General features: G+C 41.8%; 1 protein-coding gene across 1 annotated transcript in view; it reads left to right on the top strand.

The window, feature by feature from the left end:
* Positions 1-25,498, top strand: part of EYS (eyes shut homolog) — a 1,050,766-nt gene that overhangs the window by 509,145 nt on the left and 516,123 nt on the right. Inside the window, exons 27-28 of the mRNA XM_070763632.1 lie at positions 20,626-20,797; positions 21,372-21,450. Coding sequence (XP_070619733.1) covers positions 20,626-20,797; positions 21,372-21,450 — 251 coding nt within the window. The remainder of the gene's footprint in view (positions 1-20,625; positions 20,798-21,371; positions 21,451-25,498) is intronic.

Genomic DNA, 25,498 nt, shown 5'->3' with positions numbered 1-25,498 from the left:
AAAATGGCACTCTCCCGCTCTCTCTCTTCCTCTCTTTCTTGCTTTATTTCTCTCTCTCTCACTCACTCCCTTTTTATCTTTCCCTCTTTCTCTCTCTCTCTCTCCCTCTCTGCAGCAGACCTCCCCCCCAATGCCAAAAGTGCCCAAACACGCGCAAACCTCACTAGTGCAAAATCCCTGAAGAAAACAAAAAACAAAAAAGGGACCAAGACAGTCTGCATCTGAGCGTCTGGAGGAGGAGGAGGAAAGCCAGGGGGCGGGGAGGAAAGTGGGCCTGTAATTGCCCCCTTTCTTTCTTGCCTTTAGGGAGAGGAACTGTTGCTGCTCTGCCATAGGGCAGCAACAGTTTCTCTCCCTAAAGGTGGAAAAGAAAGGGGCCAATTGCGGGCCCACTTTTCTCCCCGCCCCCTGGCTTTCCTCCTCTTCCTTGCCACCACCAGACGCTCAGCAGCAGAGTGGACGGGAGATTCGGGAGCTTAGTATATAGATGGTAAAATTTCGTACGCTGCCGCGGGCCGGATAAATGACCCCAGCGAGCCGAATCTGGCCCACGGGCCGTAGTTTGGGGACCACTGCTCTAAAGAGAGAGAGAAACGAAGTGTTTTAGAAACATTTTTTATCCCCAACCAGGGGATAAAAAGCAAGCATATGTGCTCAAAACCAGCCAACTAATGTGCTGAAGATGACCAGACTAAGGACTAGCCAGATGAATACCTGGAAGGCAGATTATTTTTTCCCTATTTTCCTCCCCAAAACTAAAGTGATAAATAACGTTGATGAAAAAGTCTCATTTTTTTTGGACAATGGTCTCTGCTTTTCACATTGCATTGCAGTGTGACCCTAGAATTTTGTGAGAACTCAATGGGGTTCCATAATAGATAAATAGCAACAGCAACAAAAACAAAAGTTAAAAGTCATTTGAAGCCAGTCAGAGACATCCATATAGTTTTCACTCTCCTACAAAAACAAACAAACCTCCTGTAGCTGCCAGTTTACAGAACACGATTCTGGTTGCTATTTTTTTTTATAGCAAAACCCTAAGAGATTGAAGTTTGCTGTATTTAATAAGAGAACTTTAAATGGAATCTTCTTAGAGTTGAACCTAAAAAGCTTCAGCCATTTTTTCTTTTAATTATTTAAATACAGAAATGTCCATAGGCAAGTACATGTACAATGTGACTTTAAAATATATTTTTAGGCCAACTTCTTTTTTAGATGATAATCTGGTCATGTTCCTTTGAAGCCTCTACCTGTTAGCACCAGGAGCAACCTGACGCTTCTTTTCTGTTTCCCAAATAGCAAAAGCAGGAAAAGGGGAGGGAAAAAAAAGAGGTTAACAGCAAATATTGGTTAAAGACAACCATGATGGGTGGGTAGGTAGGTAGGTAGGTAGGTAGGTAGGGAGGGAGGGAGGGAGACACAGAAAAATATATGGGTAAAAAAGTAAGGAAGAAGTTCTGGAAAGCATTTCCTAAGATTTTTGAAATTTCTTTCAGCCAGATCATACATCACATTCTACTTAATTATGCAGCAGAAATAAGCTTCCCAGTAAGGCTTGCTCACTATTGATTTAGATAAGTATTGACTTGAATGGGTTCCCATTGTTTTCCTTTGCTGACTTTGATATACAGGGCTTTGCTTTTTTTCACAGAGGTTTCCGTAAAATGAAAGAATTCCAATTAAATATCTCTTGGAGCATTTTTCATTCTAAGCCAATTACCTACCCTAATGCCTGTGTTATTCCACCAGTTCTAACTTTAATGAGCATAGCAGACCAAATGGCATTGTAATCAGCTGGCAGAACTACATGCTTCAGTTTGATGCCCTGCAGTAGGGTGGAGGGGGGGAATCACATGTGTTTTCTTTGCTAAGTCTGCAATAAAGAAGGTTCTTGCCATCTGTATTCATTAACTAATTTCATCAGACTCTTGTCCTAAGCACTTTCCTTGGCTTGTGAAACTGATGTTCAAATAAATGTATCATATTCCATAGACTGTATACCTATAGGCTGTTTTACACCCCCAGGAGAAGGTACAGAGTTTCTACTTATGGATGCTTGTTTGTTTGTGACATACCTTACTTTCTGGACTGGTAAGCATTTGGAGAGAGAGCGGGGAGGGAGGGAAAGAAAGAGAGGAAGGAAGGAAGCAAGCAAGGAAGGAAAGAAGGAAAGAAGGAAGGAAGGAAAGAAGGAAGGAAAGAAGGAAAGAAGGAAGGAAGGAAAAAAGGAAGAAGGAAGGAAGGAAAGAAAGAAAGAAGGAAAGAAAGAAGATAGGAAGGAAGGAAAGAAGGAAGGAAGGAAAGAAGGAAAGAAGGAAGGAAGGAATAAAAGAAGGAAGGAAGGAAAGAAGGAAGGAAGGAAAAAAGAAAGAAGGAAGGAAAGAAAGAAGGAAGGAAGGAAAGAAGGAAAGAAGGAAGGAAGGAAGGAAAAAAGGAAGAAGGAAGGAAAGAAAGAAGGAAGGAAAGAAAGAAGGAAGGAAAGAAGGAAAGAAGGAAGATAGGAAGGAAGGAAGGAAGGAAAGAAGGAAGGAAGGAAGGAAAGAAGGAAGGAATAAAAGAAGGAAGGAAAGAAGGAAGGAAGGAAAAAAGACTGAAGGAAAGAAAGAAGGAAGGAAGGAAAGAAGGAAAGAAGGAAGGAAGGAAGGAAAAAAGGAAGAAGGAAGGAAGGAAAGAAAGAAGGAAGGAAAGAAGGAAGGAAAGAAGGAAGATAGGAAGGAAGGAAGGAAGGAAGGAAAGAAGGAAGGAAGGATGGAAAGAAGGCAGGAATAAAAGAAGGAAGGAAGGAAGGAAAGAAGGAAGGAAGGAAGGAAAGAAGGAAGATAGGAAGGAAGGAAGGAGCATATTAAAATCAATAATAAAATGAGTACTGAAAACTTGTACTAATCAAAAAGCTGGTTAAAGAAAGATAGGTTGCATATTTGCTAAAGAGTGGAAGCCCAAGGCAAACCTCAAAGAAATACCATATTTTTCGGAGTACATAAGGCACAGCAGAGTATAAGCTGCACCTTAGTTTTGAGCGAGTAAATATTTTGGGATTTTTTTTTGCTGATTTTCAGCACTGTGCACGCGTGCCTACACAGTGCGGCCATGTAGCACCGGGGGAAATGAACTGGTGGTGAGGTAAATTAGAACCCACCCCTGGTGTAAATGTAGCCAACTGTAAGCCTCCTTTAGTTGCTTGACCCTAAGTAATGAAATGAATGCCTGAATGAATTAAAAAATGGCTTGTTTCACAGTCTCAATGTAGATGACCATTTGCTGAATAGAAGGAATACTATTCAGCTAAATCACGGTCGTGCAAACATTATTTCAACACTATGTAGGAGCCAGTCACTATCTCACAGCCAAATCTTCCTCATAGGGGACGTTATAAAAAAATTGGAAGAGGAAGGAGTATTGGGTATGTTGCCTGCCTTGAGTTTATTATAAAGTAATAAAGATGGGATAAAAATCTAATAAAAAATATTCAAGGATATTGTTCAATTCATGCAGTGCTTATGCTCATCCCAGAGCAATTTAGATACCAGGTCAAAATCATGGCTGAGACACCTTAGCATATATTCAGAGTAGCTACTCTTGTATTTTAATGAACAGACTTTCTTGCTTTTTCTACTTTGGCTGTTGATACTATGTTACTTATTATTTAGTTCAGGACTTGTATTTGTCATGCTCAGTCATGTTCAGAAACAGAACTGCAAAGGTGAAGATGTTATTTTTTTTCTGAAAATACTTGCTGGCTTTTCTTAATACTTTTTTTTATCATTGACAAGAGACTTATCAGTAGCAGGGACGAGAATGAAAGAAACGACATGCAGGTTATTAGACGGTTGAACCAAAGTCGCTCAAGAGGTGAAAATATGTGTTCACAATATGTTGCCATCTAGAAAATCGGTGATTAGATTTGAATATTATATTTAACAATATTCACTTTAAAAACTGTATGTAGAAAAATGGTTTCTTTTTAACTGTTGGGCCTTTAAAAAAATGCCCAGCTTTATACATCACCTTTTCATTCATTTACTTAATACTTCATGCACTATGTAGCTATATAACTGGACAGCAGTGGGTATGCATTTGTGTGTGTTTTTTTCTCTCTGTTTAAAATATATTATTCTATTCCCATGATGGTGAGTTTATGTCACGCATGCCACAGGTGGCCTGCAGAGCCATATTGGAGGGCACGTAAGACATTGTCCTGTGCCAGTGGCCAGCTGATTTTTCGGCTTCTTTTTGTCCATTTTTGCTCTCATTAGGCTTAAGGGGAGCCTCCTGAAACCTGGGGATAGTGAAGTTCATTTCCAAACTTCCAGATAGCCTGTTTTTCACCATCCCAAGGCTTTAGAAGTCTGTTGTGAGGCCTGTGTGCATGCACGTGGAAAAGCAGGGAGGCACTGCTCATGTGCTGGGGGCAAGAAGGTGATTTTGCACATGTGCCGGTGGAGGACCTGGATGTGAGCACACACGCATATACTAGCACGCGTGAAAACACCCTTTTTGGCACACAAGGGCCCCCCCCCCCAAATTTGCATCACTATTCTATTCTGTTATATTTGAGTCATCTAGTCTACAATAGTCTAATCTAGTCTATCCATGGGGTTTTGTTGTCGTATATAGCTATAGATAAATATTCTAACGGCAGAAAGAAAGAGGAACTAAAGACCTGTTGACAAGGATGAAAGAGGAGAGTGTACAATTTTATGTAAGAGATGACCAGGCTGAGCCTGGGGCAGAGGTCAAATGTACAATCAGTCACGAGATCTAAGTCCAGCCCACTCTGGATTCCTGAGACTTTTACCTACTGCCAATTAGCTTGAACCATTAATAGTTCAGATTCTTGTAGGGAATTGAAGGCAAGCGGGCTCACCCACTGCCAAATTTGCCCAAGGAGCTGACAGCACGGGCTCCGTTGGAAGTCACAAAAGGAAGAGGGGTGATCTCGTGCAAAAGCATGATGAGATCGCCCCATACTATTACACAAGCCTTGCAGCAAACTGTGCAGGCTTGCTCAGGGAGGTGGGCAGGGCGGTGCCAGGTTTAAAAGGCTGCCCCACCAGAGCTGCTTTCTTTCTGATCATTGCTTGCCCACCATCCCTTTAATTTCAGTGTGTTGAGGTTGCCTTTGGGGCTCAGTTGGATTTTTTTGTGGTGCATGCACCTTTGAGGTCAGCAATTTTTTCACCTATTCTACACCAAAAGGGATTGGAGGGGAGAGGTAAGGGGTATTTCAGTCTCAATTTGTTTGCAATGTTCATTGCAATGAATTTTCAATGTTCACTAGGGGGGCAGGTCAGGGGCGGAAGTGGGGTATTAACAGCAGCTGTATGTTCTCCTATATGGCGCCTTTTGGAAGGTGTTTGGCTGCCCCTCACCAGGCATGTCGGGCTTGAGTTATGGAGGGTGTGTGCCATTGGGGCTCACTATGTCATAACCTCTAAATGGGGAAATGGGGTGAACCTTCCCACTGCTAAGTGGTGTGGTGGAGAGCAAGGGGAAGGCCAGGGGGATCCTTCCCTTGCCCATCAGGGAGCTTCGCCCATAGCTGCTTAGAAAGATTTTGACATGGATCCTGCCTCACTTTTGGTTTCTTACCTCTGCAGGTCTTTTATGAATTTGATTAATGCATAACAGTAGTGACCCATTTTTAAATCCAGATTTGTGTCCATGCATTCTTCGACTTCCAAGGCAACTTAAGCTGGCAATAAATCTTTGTAATCATTTGAACTGCCTGGATCTCCTGATTTCCCCTGTGCTTCACAGTTGGCTTGAAATTTGAACATTAAAACAAACAAACAAACAAACAAAGATCATGGCATCCATCCCCATCACTGCCTGGTAAATAGAAGGGAAAGAAATGGAAGTAGTGACAGATTTTATTTACTTGGACTCCAAGATCATTGCAGATGGTGATTGCAGCTATAAAATTAAAAGACACTTGCTACTTGGGAAAAAAGCTATGGCAAATCTAGACAGTATATTATAAAGCAGAGACAACACTTTGCTAACAAGGGTCTGTATAATAGTGAAGCTACAGTATGGTTTTCCCAGTAGTAAGGTATGACTGTGAGAGTTGTACCCTAAAAAAAGTCTGAGTCTTTTGAATTGTGGTGTTGGAGAAAACTCTTGAGAGTCTTTTGGAATGTAAGGAAATTAAATCAGTCTATCCTACAGGACAGTGTTTTTCAACCAGTGTGCCACGGCACACTAGTGTGCCGTGAGACACAGTCAGGTGTGCCATGGGGAAATTAAAAATGGGTCCCCAAACTACGGCCCGCATGTCGGATACGGCCCATGGCGGTCATTTATCCAGTCCGCCGCCAGCTGCCTCCACCCGAACATAAACATTCCCCTCACAATCCCTCCAGCTATCAGTGACAGGAAGAGTGAAGGCACAGGGAACGTTCACTGACCAATCACCTTCTAGGATTCATCTCGACCACTAGCGATGAACCAATAGCAGGCCGCCTCTCATCCACACCCAGGAAGGTCCCCACTCGGGTTGCCGCTCACTTGTCATTGTTTGCCGCGGCAAATAATTGAAGCTGCTACTCCTCCCCATAGTCCCGATTTCTAATTCTGGCCAGGACTGGAGGTAAATGTTGCCACCACTAGATGAAGTCTCAGCCTCAGCTGGTTATGTCTATCCTGATGGTGTATATAGATGTATATATATGTATAATATGTACTGTGTTAGAGTGTTATTTTGGTTGGTGGTGTGACCCAGGATTTTGTAAATGTAAAAAATGTGCCGCAGCTGAAAAAAGGTTGAAAATCACTGCTATAGGAAATCAATCTTGACTTTTCCTTTGGAAGTACAGATACTGAAGCTGAAGCTCAAATACTTTGGCTACCTAACAAGAACAGAAAAAGAAGACCTGATGTTGGGAAAGATTTAAGGCAAAAGGGGAAGGGAAGGGCAGCAGATGAAATAGTGTTATTAGTATAATGAGCATGAATTTTGTCAAACTCTAGGAAACAGTGGAGGAGAATGGGGGCTTGGCGTGCTGTGGTCCATAGGGTCACAGGAAATTATATGCTCTGTAAGTCTGTGTATCAATTAATATAGGTTTTACGATTTGGACAGCACTCGCTTCTTTCTTACATACCGTATATCTTGTAATCCCATGAGAAACATGGTACTCATCAAGTAGATCAGAACTTGGTTGGTGAAGTATTTAAATTATCCCATGTTTTTACCCTTTCAAGATCTCACATTTAGATTTTATAACCATACTTTTTGAGTCAAAAGTAAACAACAAATCACTCTGGTTATAAAAGTTAGAGAAGGAGAATAAATCACTTCCTAATTACAATGTTTAGGAAAAAAATATGGTAACATGTGGATAACAGAGCAGCTGACTGACAGTAAGTTCGTGTATAATTATTACAACCTCTAAAGGAAATTCACTGGGTAGAATATAAACATTTTTGTTAGGTGGCTAAAATTATGCAAAGACCATTTGGATGAAATGAATGTTGGAAGAGGAGATCATGCTAAACTTGACGTCTCCTTTTCTGTTTCACATGTTTAATAAAGTGATTTTGTTACAGAAATTATAGACGTTTTTCTTATAAAAAAAGCTATAAGTCTTGTCCTTCATTATCAAATAAAGAAAGTGATATTTATGTCAATGGGAAGGCAAGCTGTTCCATTTTACATTGCTTAACATATAGACAGCGATGGGCTACAAGCTCGCTGCCACGGCTCATAAGTTCTTACGGGACCAGCACAATTTTGCTGCTGCACCTGTGGAGGAAGCAAAATTGTGCCCGTGTTTCGGTGAGGTTTTACCTGCAGCTCCGTGCACAATTTTGCTACCTCCACAGGTTCAGCAGCAAAATCGCGCTGAACAACTTATGAGCCGCGGCAGCGAGCACAATTTAGCGTTTCGGCTCGTAGCCCATCGCTGTATATAGACATTTCTTTTGCTTTCGTGAGATCCCCTGTCAAAGCTCAGCTCAGCTGCTGTAAAACAAACATTGCTTCCAAAAGTCTGGTACATTATCTCAAAGAACTGTTTTTGCTTTGTGGTATACCAGATTTAATAGAAGTCATTTCTTGTTAGTGTAAATTCCTTAGAGCTCAAGATTAATAGCAACCCTGTAAATTCAGAGTTTCTCAAATGACCAAAGGGCAAATGTGTTAAACCCGTATCTTAACTATATTGTCGAAGTGCTTTTCCCCACCACTTCAGCTTTCCTTAAAGTTGGCTTCCTTCCCATAAATACAAATTTACTTCAGGTATTGTGACAACTTACTGACAGTATTGATTGTGGCTTCCAAAACTCCCCGGGAGATTTCTTCTAGACATTTAAGAATAAGGGCCTTACAAGTGAAGGGATTTAAAGACCAAAGGCAGCACTGAGATGGAATAGCTGAAGTGGTGCTTCTGCATCCTAATGCAGTTGTTATTTTCTGAAAGCATATAAGGAACACTGTTTTTATCCAATGTGGTACATAAGCAAATTAAATTTACTTCTACGAATGGGAACTCTGGGAAGAGGATTAGACAAAATAAATTTCTGAAGACTTGGACTGGTCTTCCAATCTTAGGAATTTCTAACATCAGTTTGATATCTCTAATCTGAATTGATTTGTCGTTTACCTGGCTGAATGGGGAAAAACTTCAATCTTTATCTTATTAGCCCAAGTTTTACTCTGTAGGGAAGGGAAGAAGGACACAGATGGAGAAAGAAAACAGTCATTCTTAGTGATGGCAGTTCTGTTGTTAAAGGGGCTAAGTTGCCAGAAACTTGTTAAATCAAGTCTAAATTCATTTCTGAATGAAATTCAAAATATTTGCAGTAACAGATAAAAAGTATAAAATTAATTTCTGAATATAAATGCAAGAATAGATTGAGGTAAATTTGTTGCTAAAACCAACAATGATAATGCACGTTGGACTGAAAGATATGGTACCAGTGATGTAGCAAGACAAAACCAGACCACACTGTAGTAAGCTGGGAGGAGAACCAAGCCAGAAGGAAGAGTTACTTCTCAAGGAAAAAACCTAACACTGCATTTCCCCCCCTTAGAAATAACTGGCCAGTGTATGACAGCCGATAAGATAAGGGTCAATATTTAGAAGGAAAGCTAACACTGTAATAAATGAAGGGAAGGAGAAATACAAATAACACAATCCAGCTGCGGCAGAAAAAAATTGAATTGTGCTAACTGGGACTTTCCTATTAACCCAACCCTAACCCCTTGAAAATTATTAGGGGTGTATTAGTATATGCCTTAACCTGAGCTCATTTTCACAAATGTAGATGCATAGCTGAACCTGTAAGATGAAAGATGGGAGGTCTCAAACCTTCTCTCACAGAAATACTTTGCGCTTTCAGATCCAGTAGCTCTGTAAAGGTGTTCCTGGGTGTATATGCACAGAAATGTCTTTAAACTGCACTCCAAAGCACACATTGTATTTTCACTGATTTTCAATACCCACATTCCATCCAATGTATAAAAACCTGGCTGATTGAAGTAGTACCTGGCTGATTATATTGTTCCAATCTATTTAGATGGAGCCTTGCCGCTCATGAGTTGGCTGGATGCACTGCAGCTTGATTGCCAGTGAACAATGAAGTAAAAAGGCAACTGAACTATGGAAGCACAATAACTAATTGAAATTCTCCAGCAGAATTTCCCAATAGCCAAAGCTATATGCTTTGCAGGAACATATGTTGCCATTCTTTCAAATTAAATTGATAAAGGGACTAGAGACCAGGTCATACGAGGAAAGGTTGCTGTAACTGGGCATGGATAGTCTAGTAAAAAGAAGGGCTAGGGGGGACATGATAGCTGTATACAGGTACTTGAGGGGTTGCCACAGAGAGGAGGGGGACACACTGTTTTCCAGGGCACCAGAGGGCCGGACGAGGAGCAACGGTTGGAAACTGACCAAGGAAAGATTCAACCTGGAGATAAGAAAGAATTTCCTGACAGTGAGAGCGATCAACCAGTGGAACAGCCTGCCAGCAGAGGTTGTGGACTCCCCAACTTTGGACACTTTCAAGAGGAGCTTGGACTGCCATTTGGCTGGGGTGATGTAGGATTTCCTGCTCAGGCAGGGGGTTGAACTTGATGACCTGTAAGGTCCCTTTCAACTCCAATAATAAATAAATAAATAAAAATAAATAAATAAAAATTATTCATTTCAAACAAATGTCCATTAATTCCTGCACACTGTATGACCAGACTATCTTTAATCTGAACTTCCCTTCTATCAAGTCCTCCTCCCCATTAATGGAAATGTCCATTAATTCCTGCACACTGTATGACCAGACTATCTTTAATCTGATCTTCCCTTCTATCAGGTCCTTCTCCCCCTCTCCCTCCCCCTCATCCTGTTAAGAGGAACATCACCATAAGGGTATCTTCTAAAACTTATTCAGCCATCAATGTTCTTGTTCAGTAGTTCACAGAGGACTATTTGTGAACTGGTCAGTCCAACCTTTGACATTTTAAACAGTAAGATAATGTCAGCCAGGACTCAATGTGATTGTGATTAATAGCCCTATAGCTATTGTTATTAGCAAGCGCATATAACTTGATTTGAACTCGGCACTTCCAGCTCACAAAATGCAGACCTCCTCATTGTATACTAAATGCTCCATTAGCTCAGTTAATGGGAATGGAAAGTTCAATGTCTCTGCAAGTTCAGATAATAAGAGAACAGTGCAGGTGAGGAGTCTAATCAGGTACATTCATGTTTTCCTTAATTAGGGCATTTATTCCTGTTCAGCAAGGGGTTTTTGCAAGCTTGCCTCCACTCAGTTATAAAAGGAACTTTAGCACTTAAAATGGCAGCGCCACAATTCTTGAATATGCTGCAGTTTAATAGCTGCAGAATTAAATCTGTAAGATTATTTCTGTAAGTGTAGGTTGTCTAGATTTACTGAGGTCAAGACAAATAAGTGATTGGAAATTGTCATTTTCATCTCACTAAAATATGGTTTTGGGATACTTTCATTCCACCACCAGTTCCATTTTCCGGTCCCTCAAAATGCAGATTGAAGTCAATCAGCCTTCGTTTTTATTTCTACTGTTTAGAAAAAGCTGAAAGCACATAAAAAGGGCCATGGCTTGCTTCCAGCCTATCCAGAATAGAGGGCTATTAAACGTCCAGTTCAATTGCCTTCTTCCACACCCATAAAGCCGCAAAAGGGCCCACATTTATTGTGGTTTGTTCCTGAACTGAAAGAGCCAATGAAAAAAAGGCCAGTCAATGATTTCTAAATAGTAGAATGTAGAATTTACCTCATGAGCCTAGGTGGCGCAGTGGGTAGAGCGCAATACTGCAGGCTACTAAAGCTGACTGCTAAATCTGCAGGTCAGCAGTTCAAATCTCATCACCGGCTCAAGGTTGACTCAGCCTTCCATCCTTCCGAGGTGGGTAAAATGAGGACCCAAATTGTGGGGGCAATATGCTGGGTCCGTTAAAAAGTGCTATTGCTAACATGTTGTAAGCCACCCTGAATCAAGGAAGAAGGGTGGCATAATAGATAGATAGATAGATAGATAGATAGATAGATAGATAGATAGATAGATAGATAGATAGTAACTCGGTCAGCCAATCAGAGTAAGTCTGACTGAGCATGTGCAAGAGGTTCTGAGTAAGAAGAAATGGTTTCAGCCACAAGAAGAATTTTGTGTTAAACCTCCATCATGTGTGTTTGTGCCATGAGGAATCTGTAAGAAGAACACATGCTCTTGTAAATCTTTTGTTATATCAATAAAGAAGTTATTTGAATCAGCTAAATGCAGTCAACTGTGTGAAACATCTGCTAAAACTCTGAAAATATTTCCTTCCAGACAGGAGAAAAATAAAGTAGATTTCTAGTGACTTTTTTTCATGTTTCTAGTCCATGCTGAGGGCATATGGCCGTTTATTTGAACTACAAAACAGCTTCCGACTGCCAAGTTATCCTTCTTCCTGATTTTAAAATCTTGCTGTAAAAGTGAAGGTGAAATGATAGCCTATTGTTATTTTTATAACCAGGTACTTTGCACTGGACCTCTGACATAGTTGCTTGCTCCTTGGAGTGAGGCAGTAGAGGATACATTTTAAAGTGGGGATTCTCAGTTTTTGTTTGGATGAAGACTGCATTAGATGTGGTGTGGCATAATGGGGGCTACAATTTAAAAAGTGGATTCCTCATTTTAGGAAGGAGGCTGAGAATGTTAACCAGATTGTTTAAGGCAGGGATGGGCAATTAATTTTCTGAAAACTGGGGCTGTTATGGAGAGCTGTGAAGGTGCAGAGGCAGGCATGCATGCACATATGTAAATAAAACCAAAAAAATACCAGTTTCCTTCAAAATAAAAGCAATTTACATGGGTTGAATAGGAACAGCCAAAGGGCTAGTTGTGGCCTGGGAGCCATAAAATGCCAAGGCCTGCTCTAGACCAATGTCAGCCAACTTTTCCAGCTTTGCAGGCCAGCAAGGTGGGGGGAGGGACAAGGGATGGTTCTACATGAAGTAGCTGGCAAGCATGTGCACCCACAGCTCAATTTGAATGAGGATACACAAGCACACACACAACCACTGTTTCCACAGTCCAGTTCTGAATAGTTCATGGCCCAGTAGTGGGCGGTGGTCTACAGGTTGGGACCCTGCTCTAGAGGTTAAAGGATCAGGCTAGAAACTGGGAGGTCATGAGTTCGAATTCTACCTTAGACCTGACAACCACTTGGGTGTCTTTTGGCCAATCACCCTCTCATCCCAACCCACATAGTAGAGATGTTGGTGTGAGCAAAATAAGAGGAGGAAGGAATATTAGGTATGTTCACTGCCTTGAGTTATTTATATTTAAAAAGTAGTAAAGATTTATTTACCGTATTTTTCAGTGTATAAGATGCACCGGTGTATAAGACGCACCTAGATTTTAGAGGAGGAAAACAAGGAAAAAAGTATCCTGAACCAAATGGTGTAGTATTATATTGTTTAATAAAATACCAGTGTAGCAGAATACTTTTTACAGCCATGTATACTTTTTAAAAACTTCAAACCTGACAGTTTCAAGGACTTCAAGCTTGTGGACTTCAATTCCCAGAATTCCTCCACTAGTCATGCTATTTTAGGAATGGGAGTTGATGTCCACAAGCCTTAATCTTGCCAGGTTTGAAAACCCTTGCACTTCTAACCCCTAACTCAGGGGTCTTCAAACTTGACAGTTTTAAGACTACTGGATTCCTCCACCAGTCATGGGAGAAGGATCTTGGCTGGAGGATAACACTACACACACACACACACACACACACACACACACACACACACACTGGGTCTATTGCTCTCCGTTGCACAGTTTAACTAATAAATTATTATTATTATTATTTATTATTAACTGCTGCAATCCTAATCCAGTTAAGGGAAAAGTGAAAATTGTTCAACACACCCCTCCTCTTTCCTCTCCTTCTCTCCTCTCCTCTCTTTTCTTCTTCCCTCCTGCTTCCTCCAAAGCCTTTTTCAGCAGACAAGCGAAAACGCCTTATCTGCTCAAATGTTTCAGGGTCTGCCTTTCCTATCTACCTACCTCCCTTTCCTCCATCCCCAGTTTGGAGGGTGCAATGGGATGTCGGGATGTGGGGTGTAGGGTGTGGGGGCATGTTGCTCTCCAATGCAACCCATTGGATGCGCAGAGAGCCAAGGGGATACCCACCTGATTCTCTGCAGCTGCCATCTTGCATGCCCACCTCACCTGCCTCGTTGTGACCTCCCAAAGGCACCCCCAAAGACAGAAGATTGGGGTGGGGGCTGATGGAGCTGAGTCCCCTCACGCCAGATGATCAAGGAAGCCCTTCTCCACCAACTGGATACACAGAGCGCCGAGGGGATACCCGCCTGCTTCTCATCAGCTGCCACTGTGCACCCTGCTTCACTTACGCGGCGGCGGGTGTTTCTTGCGAGGTCCCTGCCGGTGCTTCCCCAGTTCAGATGGGGGTGGGGCTAGTCGCCACAGGCATCCAAATTGGGGGCAGTGCCAGCTGAGGAGAAGTGGGCAGGCATCCCCTCAGCACTCTGTGTATCCAGCTGTTGGAGAGGGCCTGCAGGGCAGTCTTGATCGTCCGGTGCGAGGGGGCTCGGCTCCATCAGCCCCCACACCTCATTGGGTTGTTGGGTGGTGGGCTTGGATGGGTGATCAGCTGTGGCAGGGGCTGGGTAGGGGCAGTTCTCCCTGGCTGAGAGTGGCCTCAGGCATGAATATGATGGAGCCTCTGCCTCTGCCGAGACTTGAGCGGCGCACCTGCCTTGGCCCTGCCAGCTGGAGGCCCCCGGGCAGCCACCTGAAAACAGAGGCTTTGCTGCTGGTGCTATGTCCGGCACCCTGCCCATCCCCGGGGCCGAGCTGCCAGGCAGCCTTGGCAACATTTGATGTATAAGATGCACCCAATTTTTAATGCACTTTTTTTGCAATAAAAGGGTGCGTCTTATACACCGAAAAATATGGTATATATTTATACCCTTTGGCAAGATGGGTGATGGACAAGTTTGATAAATAATAAAATAAATAAATCTACATAGTTTAAGGCTATTATTCTCCTCCTTAATACTGCTCCCACCCTGTTCTGTCTGGGTCACTCCGGAAGCTATGACCAACCCAAAAATATAAGCCAGATACACCGGTTGAATCCAAACACAGTTTTATAATGGTAAAGAGAAAAGAAGCCAACAGAAAATGTCCTTACAGGTCAGGAAGGCATTGGAACTCCAAAAGAAACACGAAAGCAATTGTTCATACAGAAAAACAGGATCCTTAATGCCAAATGAGGCTGTTGAGCTACCAGACACAAACCTCCCACTGGTCTTCAAGACTGCTGGGCCACGAGCCAGGAACAAAAATGCTGAGAGAAAATGCACATAACACCAACTTCTCTTTGATAACACTCCACGTTGCCCAAATGGTTCTCCTGCCTTATAAACCCTTCCCTGCTAATGAGGACCACAACCCCCAAGTGCTCCTCATTCAGCGCTGATAATATCTATGCAATTGAGATCTCCTTTGAGCTATGCGTCTCTGCCGCATACTAATGATAGCTTGTGCTTCGTCATCCAGGGACTCCAGGGAATCCAGAGAATCCAAGCTACTTGCTTGAGATAGCCCTTCCCCAGGGCTCCCAGGCCTTGCTTCATCTTCACTTTCTTGACTGCTGTCTCCACTGTCTGGCTGCAAAGAACTCTCCCCTCCGCTCTCAGACTCCCCCGGGCATGGAGCCAGCAGAGACGCAGCTGGTCTTTGATCTGGATGAGGCTGAACCACAACACACTACAGAAGGCCAATGGGAGGGGGTAGTCATGCCTACAGAGCATGTTCTAAATAAAGTTTATAAAAATAGTGAAAATCAAAGAAGGAAGTAGCAAAAGGCAAGCATGAATGAAAATGAAAAGACTACTTATATACGCTTTGCAGAGTTATGTTGCTGTCAAGAAAAGGTCATTGTGGAATGATATAAAGAGTTCACATGAAGTTGCCCTTAGAACAATATTGTTATTTTTTTATTTAAGAATTTAATGCTATGGGACAGCTAAGCTCCAGATATGTGCTCAAATTTTTATTTGAAATTCCATTCTTGGCTAGTAGAATAGCATGGGGGGGAAAAACAAGTCTTAGGGAAATGAGTGAGTGAAACACAAACTCAGTTGTTTTACCTCTATGCCAATGATATTTTATCTCTCCGTCTTTCTTTGTGTGTGCATCTGTTAGTATATGGAGTTTTTAAAATCTTGTATAAATTTTAAAGTTTTCTGGATTATTTATGATTTGTTCTATCTTGTTGTGAGCCGCCCCGAGTCTTCGGAGAGGGGTGGCATACAAATCTAAATAATAAAATAAATAAATAAATAAATAAATAAATAAATAATAAAGAAAGCAAGAAGCTCTCTTGCAGGCATTTTATTCACATATGTACACTCCCTTGTTGCCAGATTGCAAGGAAAATAGTTTTTATAACACCCAGGAGTACCTACAGATGTAGCTTCCATAATCAGATTCAAACCCATGTAGACATTGTAAATAGAATCAGTGAAATGGGATTCATATGTTATCTGATTTGATTCCGCAATGAGGCAATAAAACATCATAGGTAATTCCCTCTTTCTGTTAACTATAGCAGAAGGAAGAAAAATAGATATTGTCTTCCTTTCAGCCATTCCAAATCATAGATGAGCCCCCAACCTATCCCAGAATAAAAAGTATGATAGGCCATGTTGGGTTATCTGGATTTGCTCAAATGGCTCCATTCACTTCCACAAGGTGATTTGTAGACTAGAAACAGAAGTTACAAAAGGCAAGAAATTGGGCCAATTTAAAGCTATCTTTCTTTTTTACCCACCCTGATTTCCCTGCCTTCCTTAAATGAATTCTTCATTATCTATAAAGAGCATTTCTGGCTTCATGTTTTTATTTTATTTTATTTATTTTATTTTGCCACTCCTCCACTCACAACAGAATACCCTATGCAACTACACTTACAATGCTAGTTTTGAAAGCTTAAAGCTACATCGCCTTAAACACAACCTAAGCATAGCCCATAAAATCATCTGCTACAACATCCTTCTTGTCAACGGGTACTTCAGCTTCAACCAAACAACACACAAGCACACCACAGATACAAACTTAAAATAAACCGCTCTAAATTCGACTGCAGGAAATACGACTTTAGTAACCGAGTAGTTGATGCATGGAACTCACTACCAGATTCTGTAGTATCATCACCTAACCCCCAAAACCTTTCCCTTAGACTATCCACTGTTGATCTCTCCCAATTCCTAAGAGGTCAGTAAGGGGTGTGTATAAGTGCACCAGAGTGCCTTCCCATCCCCTGTCCTAATGTTTCTCTTTAAATTGTATCATGCATATAAATATTATTATATCTTTGTATACCATCAATACGTACTTGACAAAACAAATAAATTAAATAAATAAATAAATTAGGAGCCTGTGGTTGGCAAGAGTATTTGCACCACTTAAATCACCTTTCATGAGTCCCAGGATGTTCTTCCCATTCATCAACTAGTTAAATACCTTTATTGAGTTCTATCTTTGTCTCATTTATCTTCCTCTAAACTCAACATTAATTCACAAGAGGTATCTGCTCTTTTTATAGTCCAAGAAAAAGCTTGTGACATACAGTAGGTCTAGCTCAGCTGCAGACCATCCCATTGTCACCCATTGATGTCCATGGGCAAGTAGAAAAGTGAAATTATATCTTCTTGGTCTTACTCAACAGCTTTTTCTAACTAGTAGCCAATTTGTAATGTTTAGTTTATTTCTTGTCCTATAGCTGTTACCATCATAGTCCCCCCACCCTCTTAGTATTCCTACTTCATTTTATTTTGTTTCTCATTGCTGCCAGGTTTTCTTGTCTACTGTCTCATAATAATTCTGGAAAATCTTTTGCAACCTTTGAAATTATATAAACTCATGTACATTACAAAAGACATTATCTACATTTGTAATCTCTGAACTGAACTCTGCTCTTTCCATTCCTATTTTCATCAACTTTCTGAATGTCTTGCTGCAGCAGGAAGGCAATTCAACATGGCCTTGAAATGTGAATTCATAGGATAGGAATACAATAGGTTTTCTATAGAAGAAAATTGCCCTCCATACCTGAAGATTACCTTCCCCTCTCTTTTTGCATACTGAAACATAACATTGGGAAAAGGTGAAACATCAGTGATGGGTTGCGCCCAGTTCAGGAGACCAGTAGTGGCAGCAGTGAGAGACTCTGCCCACCCACCTGGGATACTTCTGCACACACATGAACCAGTAGCAATTGTATTTAGAACCCACTACTGTGCAACACATTTTGAATTCAAGCAGTTTTGCCATATGGAGCATCTCACACATAACACAAGAGTTCTGTGTTTGGGGAGCTTTATTGTGAGATCACAACAAAAGTTGTTTTACTTCAATTGCAGAAGAAAACCATTCTGAATAGCAGTGTCTTGAGAGTTAATGTTCTAAAAAAACTACCATAAAACTTTTTCTCTCTTTTCAAAATAGACTTTTAAGTGGGGAAGTTTGATTTGAAGTCTGGAACGAAATATTCAATTTGTTTTAGAAAATGTCCTTTGATGGAACAAGCTGATGTAGACTATTAAAATATAGTTTTTAAATGGACTTCCTTTGTTCCCAGCTCAAAGCCAAACATGTTTCCTATTTTGAGCATTCCCTGTGAGAAACAAAATTTGGTTGCAAGTGCTATGATGTCAGAATGATGGGAGCTGCTAAAACTAAAGGCGACTTATAACAAGATACTATACCACGTATCATATACAGCTTCATAAAAATATAATTAACAAGTGTTCAAAATTATGCAAGGAAATTTACAAACAAAATTCAAACACAAAATTAGAGACAAAATATGTAACACTAACCAGAATATAATAGAATAGAATGGAATGGAATAGAAATCTTTATTGGTCAAGGAATTTGTCTTGGTGCATATGCTCTCAGTGTACATAAAAGGAAAATATATATTTGTCAAGAATCATGTGGTACAGCACTTAATGATTGTCATGGGGTCAAATAAGCAATGAAGAATAGCGCCAGCGGACTCACCCCGCTGGCAACGTTTGCAGGAGGGTCGGGGAGACACTGGACTCCTGGCGGCCGCCATCTTGGGTCTTGGCTGAAGTCTCGCGAGGCGAGACTTCGGCCGAGAATCAGGCCAATCATGGCCTGACTGCTGACGTGTCCTGGCGGGGCTTGCCGGCCCTATTTAAGGGCACGCAGGCCCAGGCTCGGCCTTTTCGCCCGGACCTCAGCAGAAGGCAGACACCCACCCGCCCTCCCTATTTTGCAGTGTGCTACTGTGGGTCGCCCCAGGGGGCCGAATGGGAATTTTTTGCGGCTTTGCCTCTTAGCCAGGCCGTTTTTTTGCCCATTCCACACTGGGGAGATGGATGTGCGGTTAGGGGGTGCTTGCACCTGTTAGGCTAATTGGCTTACCTTTGGTCATTTGGGTAGGCAGGTTAGGGGCGGAAAACTGGGTGGTGGTTTAGCAACTGCGTGTTCTCCGTTGGGCATCTTTGGGGATGATTGACAGGTTCTCTCCAAGCTTGTGGTGGAAGTGACCTGAGCAGTTGGGGGGAACCTGTCTTTGGGTCCCGCACCTTTAAGTCCCCTGTTAGGGGTTAGCCGGTGGGACCCCCCTCATGCAAGTGCATGGCAGGGTCTCAGGTGAGGGAGGGGTCCCTCACCTGGACTAGCATGGAGCTACTCCCATAAGTTGCCCAGGAAGTTTATCTGACGTCATTTTTCGCCCCGGAAGCAATTGTTTGACCCTGCAGGTCCATTGTGGGGTCATAGTTAGGTATGTTAATTTATGCTAATTTAGTTGAATAAATTATGCTAATTTATGTTAATAAAAATGACCCAGTTTAAATCCAGCTCTTGTGTCCGTGTCGTTACTCCGTCTCTTCTGCAAACAATCAATATTAATAAAAATCTTAGGATACAAGCAATAAGTTACAGTCATACAGTCCTAAGTGGGAGGAAAAGGATGATAGGAATGATGAGAAAAAACTAGTAGAAATAGAAGTGCAGACTTAGTAAAAAGTTTAACAGTGTTGATGGAATGTGTTTAGTAGAATGATGGCGTTTGGGGAAAAACTATTATTGTGTCTAGTTGTTTTAGTGTGCAGTGCTCTGTAGCGACATTTTGAGGGTAGGAGTTGAAATAATTTGTGTCCAGGATGTGAGGGGTCAGTAAATATTTTCACCGCCCTCTTTTTTTTACTCATGCAGTACACAGGTCCTCAATGGAAGGCAGGTTGGCAGCAAATGTTTTTTCTGCAGTTCTGATTATCCTCTGAAGTCTGTGTCGGTCTTGTTGGGTTGCAGAACCAAATTCCAAATCTAATTTAAGCTGATATGAACTATTGCTCTATTTGTTTTGGATCTCACATTTCTTGAAATTTGAGGCCCAGTTCACAATTCATTGCAGACAATGAACTCTCTGGACAACTGCAGCCCTGTTTTTCAGATTGACCTCCTAAGGCTATTGTGAAATTCAAAGTATGTAACATAATTGAACACTATTTTAAATTCCTAGTGGAAGCGCCTTTTCATTTTATTTGTGTTTTAATCCAGGAGCTAAACATAATACACACACATACAGTGGAGTTACTTTCTGTTTGTGCTTGATCTCTTGTTCTTTTGATAATTAGAGAAAACCTCTTGTTAAGTGAAAATAATAAAACAAATAACAATTTCCTATATTTTCAGTTGCACATAAAGAATTCAAAGAACTTGGAGCTAATCTAAGGACTATTCTGTGTGGTAACTTAACTGTAAAGTAGATTGCAGACCTGTTTTTTGGGCTCTTTAAAAAATGTCCAAAAAGTCTACAGAGAGGGGTGGCATACAAATCCAATAAATAAATAAATAAATAAATAAATAAATAAATAAATAAATAAATAAATAAATAAATAAATAAATAAATAAATAGATGGATGGATGGATGGATGGATGGATGGATGGATGGATGGATGGATGGATGGATGGATGGATGGATGGACGGACGGACGGATGGACGGATGGACGGAGAATCAGTCCTCTTGTAAAGACTCAAAACAGGACAAAAAAGAAACTTTTCCTTTTATAAAATTGTATTTCAGGTAAGCAGTGTGAAGTGGATATAAATGAGTGTGTCTCAGCACCTTGCCTCAACAATGGAACCTGTGTTGATCATATCAACTATTACAAGTGTTATTGCCAACGTGGTTTTACTGGCAGAAACTGTGAAACAAATACTGATGAATGTTCCTCAACTCCTTGTCTTCATGGAAGGTGATTTGTGGTTGTTTTGTTTTTACTTTTACTTTTATTACCCTGTTGTTATTTTTTAAAAATGGCTAGCAATGTTTAAAATTTAATGTCAGGAAAGGTTGTTGCAGATATTTTGAATTATATTATTCCATAAAATCAAAGCACAGGCACAGGTAATAATGGATAACAGATGTTGCCAGTTTAAGCTAGTGCAATATGGTGGGTACATTATCTCATTTCTTCTTTCATTTGAATGTAATGACATACAGTAATTTTCAATAACTGATTGAAATTAGATGCTAATATACTTAACATTGCTCTCCCATATTCTTTGCATTCCGTCAAATTGAAACATGTTTTGGTTTGTTGTTTGTTTTGGAGTCTAGAGGCCAACATACAGTATATGGTGTGAAAATACTATAGGAAGGGTTGCCAACATAAATCTGTATGAATGATACATAATTATCTCAGAAATCAGAAACATATCAGAATTAATCTCAGTTGGTACAGGCATAGCAAAATAATTTGTTTGGTAGTTCTTCTCAAAGACAAAAATTACTTTAGATGGTATCTAAAATAGTACTTTCTTTTTCAGATGCATTGATCTCATAGATGGATATAGATGCAGCTGTGATCCTGGGTGGACCAGTTCAAGATGTGAACTTGATGTTAATGTAAGTATTCCCTTTAAGACAGAGGACTGTCAAACGTATGAGATTTAGTCAAACTCATACATTTTGGGATAAAGGCAGGGGTGCACTGCTAGCCGGAATGCTAAATTGGGTTTGCCACCGCGGCTCATTAGTGCTTGCGGTGCCAGCACAATTTTGCTTCTGCACCTGTGGAGATAGCAAAATCGTTCATGGAGCCGTAGGTGTGCTCGTGTTTTGGTGAGGTTTTTTTGTTTCAGCACATGCTGAAACATGGGTGCACCTGCAACTCCGTACGCGATTTTGCTATCTCCACATGTGCAGAAGCAAAATTGCGCTGGCCCCACAAGCACTCACAAGCTGTGGCGACGAGCCCACACCTGGATAACTGTATGGCATTTAAAGGGAAAATTTGGAGCTGTTTTCTTTCCAAAATATGCATAAGGAGATTTTGCATGAACAACAAGACTACTACTTCTTGACCAATACTCTGGTCCAGAACTCACTAGTTTGTACCTTTGAGTGGAATAATAAATATAGGGGGTCCTGGGGTTAAGTCAGTCCTGAGTTACAATGTTTTGTGGTTTATGACACATCTCCCGGCAGAGCAGCTATTATTATTCTGTTACCTCTATTGCAGTTTCACGAAGGTCCGCAGTTCGGTTAACTTCTGTGGGTCCATGACCGGCTCCCCTCCTCCTGCCACACCACACTCGCTTGGCTTGGTCTGAATGTGGGAGGAAGAGCCAGGACCCCCCAACCTGTTCCCCTCCCCTCAAAGCAGGCCTCATGCCGCACCACGCAATGGCTCCCCCATGCCCTCTGGCTAAGCTTCCCGCAGGGGGGGGACAGCAACTCCCGCTCTTGCCATGCTACTTACTCCCCCTCCCCCTCTTCTAGAAATGAAAGTGGCGCTGCCCTCGACAATGCCTCATTCCGTTGCCTTTGGACTCATGGTTTTCTCCTTTGGTTCAGGCTGCAATAGGATGCCAGTGATAAGCCCCTATCAATGCATTCGTTGGCTCTAGTGCTTTCTGAAGCGCGGGGGTGGGAAGAAGGTGCGAATGAAGCACTCTAGCAAGCAGGCATTTCTTTAGTCACTCGCTGGGACGCAAATGCGAAGTAGCTGGTTACGCATGGTAGTGACCTCATGATGTGGCGACCCGGGGGTAACAAGGCCCTTCATTGTTCTCATCTCTTATGATTTCCGCCCATTCTGTACAAGCAAGACAGAACAGTCATGTTCTGATTCCATTGACTAAACACCAGAAGAAGTTCAAAATGGTGCTATCCTGCATGCCTTTAAACGTGTCTTGAAAATATGGGTTTGGGGGTTGGGTTGCTGCTAGACACCTTTATCATGGCTGCTAGACACTTTTACCATGGACATTATAAAAGGGAGGTTTTTTATTGGTGAATATTGTTTGTGAATATTATAATTCTCTGATTTTGTGAGTTTCCTCTTTTTTTGACAATTTGTAACTGTCCAGAATGGTTTTGTAGTTAGAGGGCTCTAGTAATGATGCCGGCAGAAGGATAGGCATGCATGTATGCATAAAAACTTGCAAACAAAAAAGCTACATTGCAGACAATCCATTGTTTAAAATAAGAAGTATCTGTATCTAATAAAAGTACCATTTCTGTTTTGTAGATATTAACCAGCTAGCCTCATTCTCAGATAGTTTCAACATTTTTATTAAAACTTTAATTAATTATATATAATACATTTGCTCTTCATATTAGAAGTTTTGTTCTATTAGATACATCAAGAGCACAAGAGGAGTTAAACAATTATTTACTATCTCTGGTTAGCATTCTAGGATAAGTAATACTTTTTGCCTTGTGAAGGTGTATTTTGTATTTATTTCAGTAGCTCATGTTATCAATTCATTAAGAGTTTGAGTCAGGGATGAAATGCTACCAGTTTGGCCCAGTTTGCCAGGTGATTCAGAGAACTGGTGGTGGCGGCAGCATGAGGTTCCACCCACCAGACTGATGTCGTCATTTTCTTTTTTTAACCCTCTGCGCATGCCCAAAGGATGAAAAAATGCACATGAAAGTGATGTGGGCATGTGAACTGTATACGCGCGCAAATCGTGCACTGCCGTACCAGTAGGGAATATAAAAGTAGATTTCACCACTGGTTTGAGTTCTGTTAATGCATAATTTATTTATTTATTTATTATTTAGATTTGTATGCCGCCCCTCTCCGAAGACTCGGGGCGGCTCACAGCAGAGAAAACAAATCATAAATAATCTGAATACATTTAAAACATTTAAGATTTAAAAAGAAAACCCCATATAATACATACACACTCACAAGCATACCATACACAATTTAAAAACCTGCCCAGGGGGAGATGTCTTAGTTCCCCCATGCCTGACGGCAAAGGTGGGTTTTAAGGAGTTTACGGAAGGCAGGTAGAGTAGGGGCAGTTCTAATCTCTGGGGGGAGTTGGTTCCAGAGAGCCGGTGCCGCCACAGAGAAGGCTCTTCCCCTGGGGCCCGCCAACCGACACTGTTTAGTTGACGGGACCCGGAGAAGGCCCACTCTGTGGGACCTAATTGGTCGCTGGGATTCGTGCGGCAGGAGGCGGTCTCGGAGATATTCTGGTCCGATGCCATGAAGGGCTTTAAAGGTCATAACCAACACTTTGAATTGTGACCGGAAATTGATCGGCAGCCAATGCAGACTGCGGAGTGATGGTGAAACATGGGCATACCTAGGTAAGCCCATGACTGCTCTCGCAGCTGCATTCTGCACGATCTGAAGTTTCCGAACACTTTTCAGAGGTAGCCCCATGTAGAGAGCATTACAGTAGTCGAACCTCGAGGTGATGAGGGCATGAGTGACTGTGAGCAATGAGTCCCGGTCCAGATAGGGCCGCAACTGGTGCACCAGGCGAACCTGGGCCACAGCTGAGAGATGGTTTTCTAATGTGAGCTGTGGATCGAGGAGGACGCCCAAGTTGCGGACCCTCTCTGAGGGGGGCAATGATTCCCCCCCCAGGGTGATGGACGGACAGATGGGATTGTCCTTGGGAGGCAGAACCCACAGCCACTCCGTCTTGTGCCTGTGACAATTTCAGCACGTAAAAGGTTATGCAAGGGAAAAGAACAGCATTACCCTTATGTTCAGTTCCATTGCAGTATAAGCAGGCAACCAGTTTTCAGGGCTAACTATAGAGTGTCAGCTTCAAATGTCCTTCATCTCAGAAGGTCAGCACATTCAGTTCCTCTGCTCAATATTAAAAGCCAGGATAATGCACAGGGAATTTAACTATGACAAAAGATTTACAACATTGTTTCACTGGAAAGGGGAATGAACAATGAACATAGGAAATAATTCATATTTCTTAGTTCCTGCATTCTAAACTGTCTTTGGAGTGTGTTGGAATGATAGATCTAAGGGATCCTGCTTTTGGAAATTCAATAAAGTGCTTCAAATGGCACTTTTCTGACAATCTTTTTGAGATCTGAAATCAAAGGCATTTATTTAAAAAAAAAATCACCACCATGAATAATATGTATGATGTGTGTCTCTATCTGTGTTCTCTAAGTATTCACTTTAGTATGTGTATGTATAGCACCTACATCTCTCACTCCAGTTTGCCTCAGTATATAATGCCAGGTACAGTAGTGGATGCAAAATAATAGCCAAGTTTCCAACATAATGGCTGGCCTACCATTTCTAGTTCTGCTAATGTTGAGCCTCCCTTCTTCCTAAGAAACTGTTGGACAAGTTTTCCTCCTCTGAAAGAGTCCCCGATACCTTACCATCAGGGGTGGGCAGCAGGCAGGATGGGGTGGAACATAGTTCCACTGGTGGAAATGAAGCTGTGTGCCCAACTTTAGGTAACCCCCCCCCCAATCCCCCTCCTTCTCCTCGGAAAGCGGCAGGGAAACCAGCACCAACAGGTGTTGCAAGGGGCCCATTTCCTCCCCCTTCTTTTCTCAAAAGCTGATCAGCACCCGTTTGTCTGAGGCAGGGAGTGACCCAGGAAGGAGTGCGCAGTAAACGTAAAGCAAATTGTCACCCCAGAGAGCGACACTGTTGTAAGTCGAGGACTTA

This window comes from Erythrolamprus reginae, chromosome 1, assembly GCF_031021105.1.
Source record: "Erythrolamprus reginae isolate rEryReg1 chromosome 1, rEryReg1.hap1, whole genome shotgun sequence".
NCBI classification, from domain to species: domain Eukaryota; kingdom Metazoa; phylum Chordata; class Lepidosauria; order Squamata; family Dipsadidae; genus Erythrolamprus; species Erythrolamprus reginae.
The sequence above is the reverse complement of the archived record's forward strand: the minus strand, read 5'-3'. Positions and strand labels throughout refer to the sequence as shown.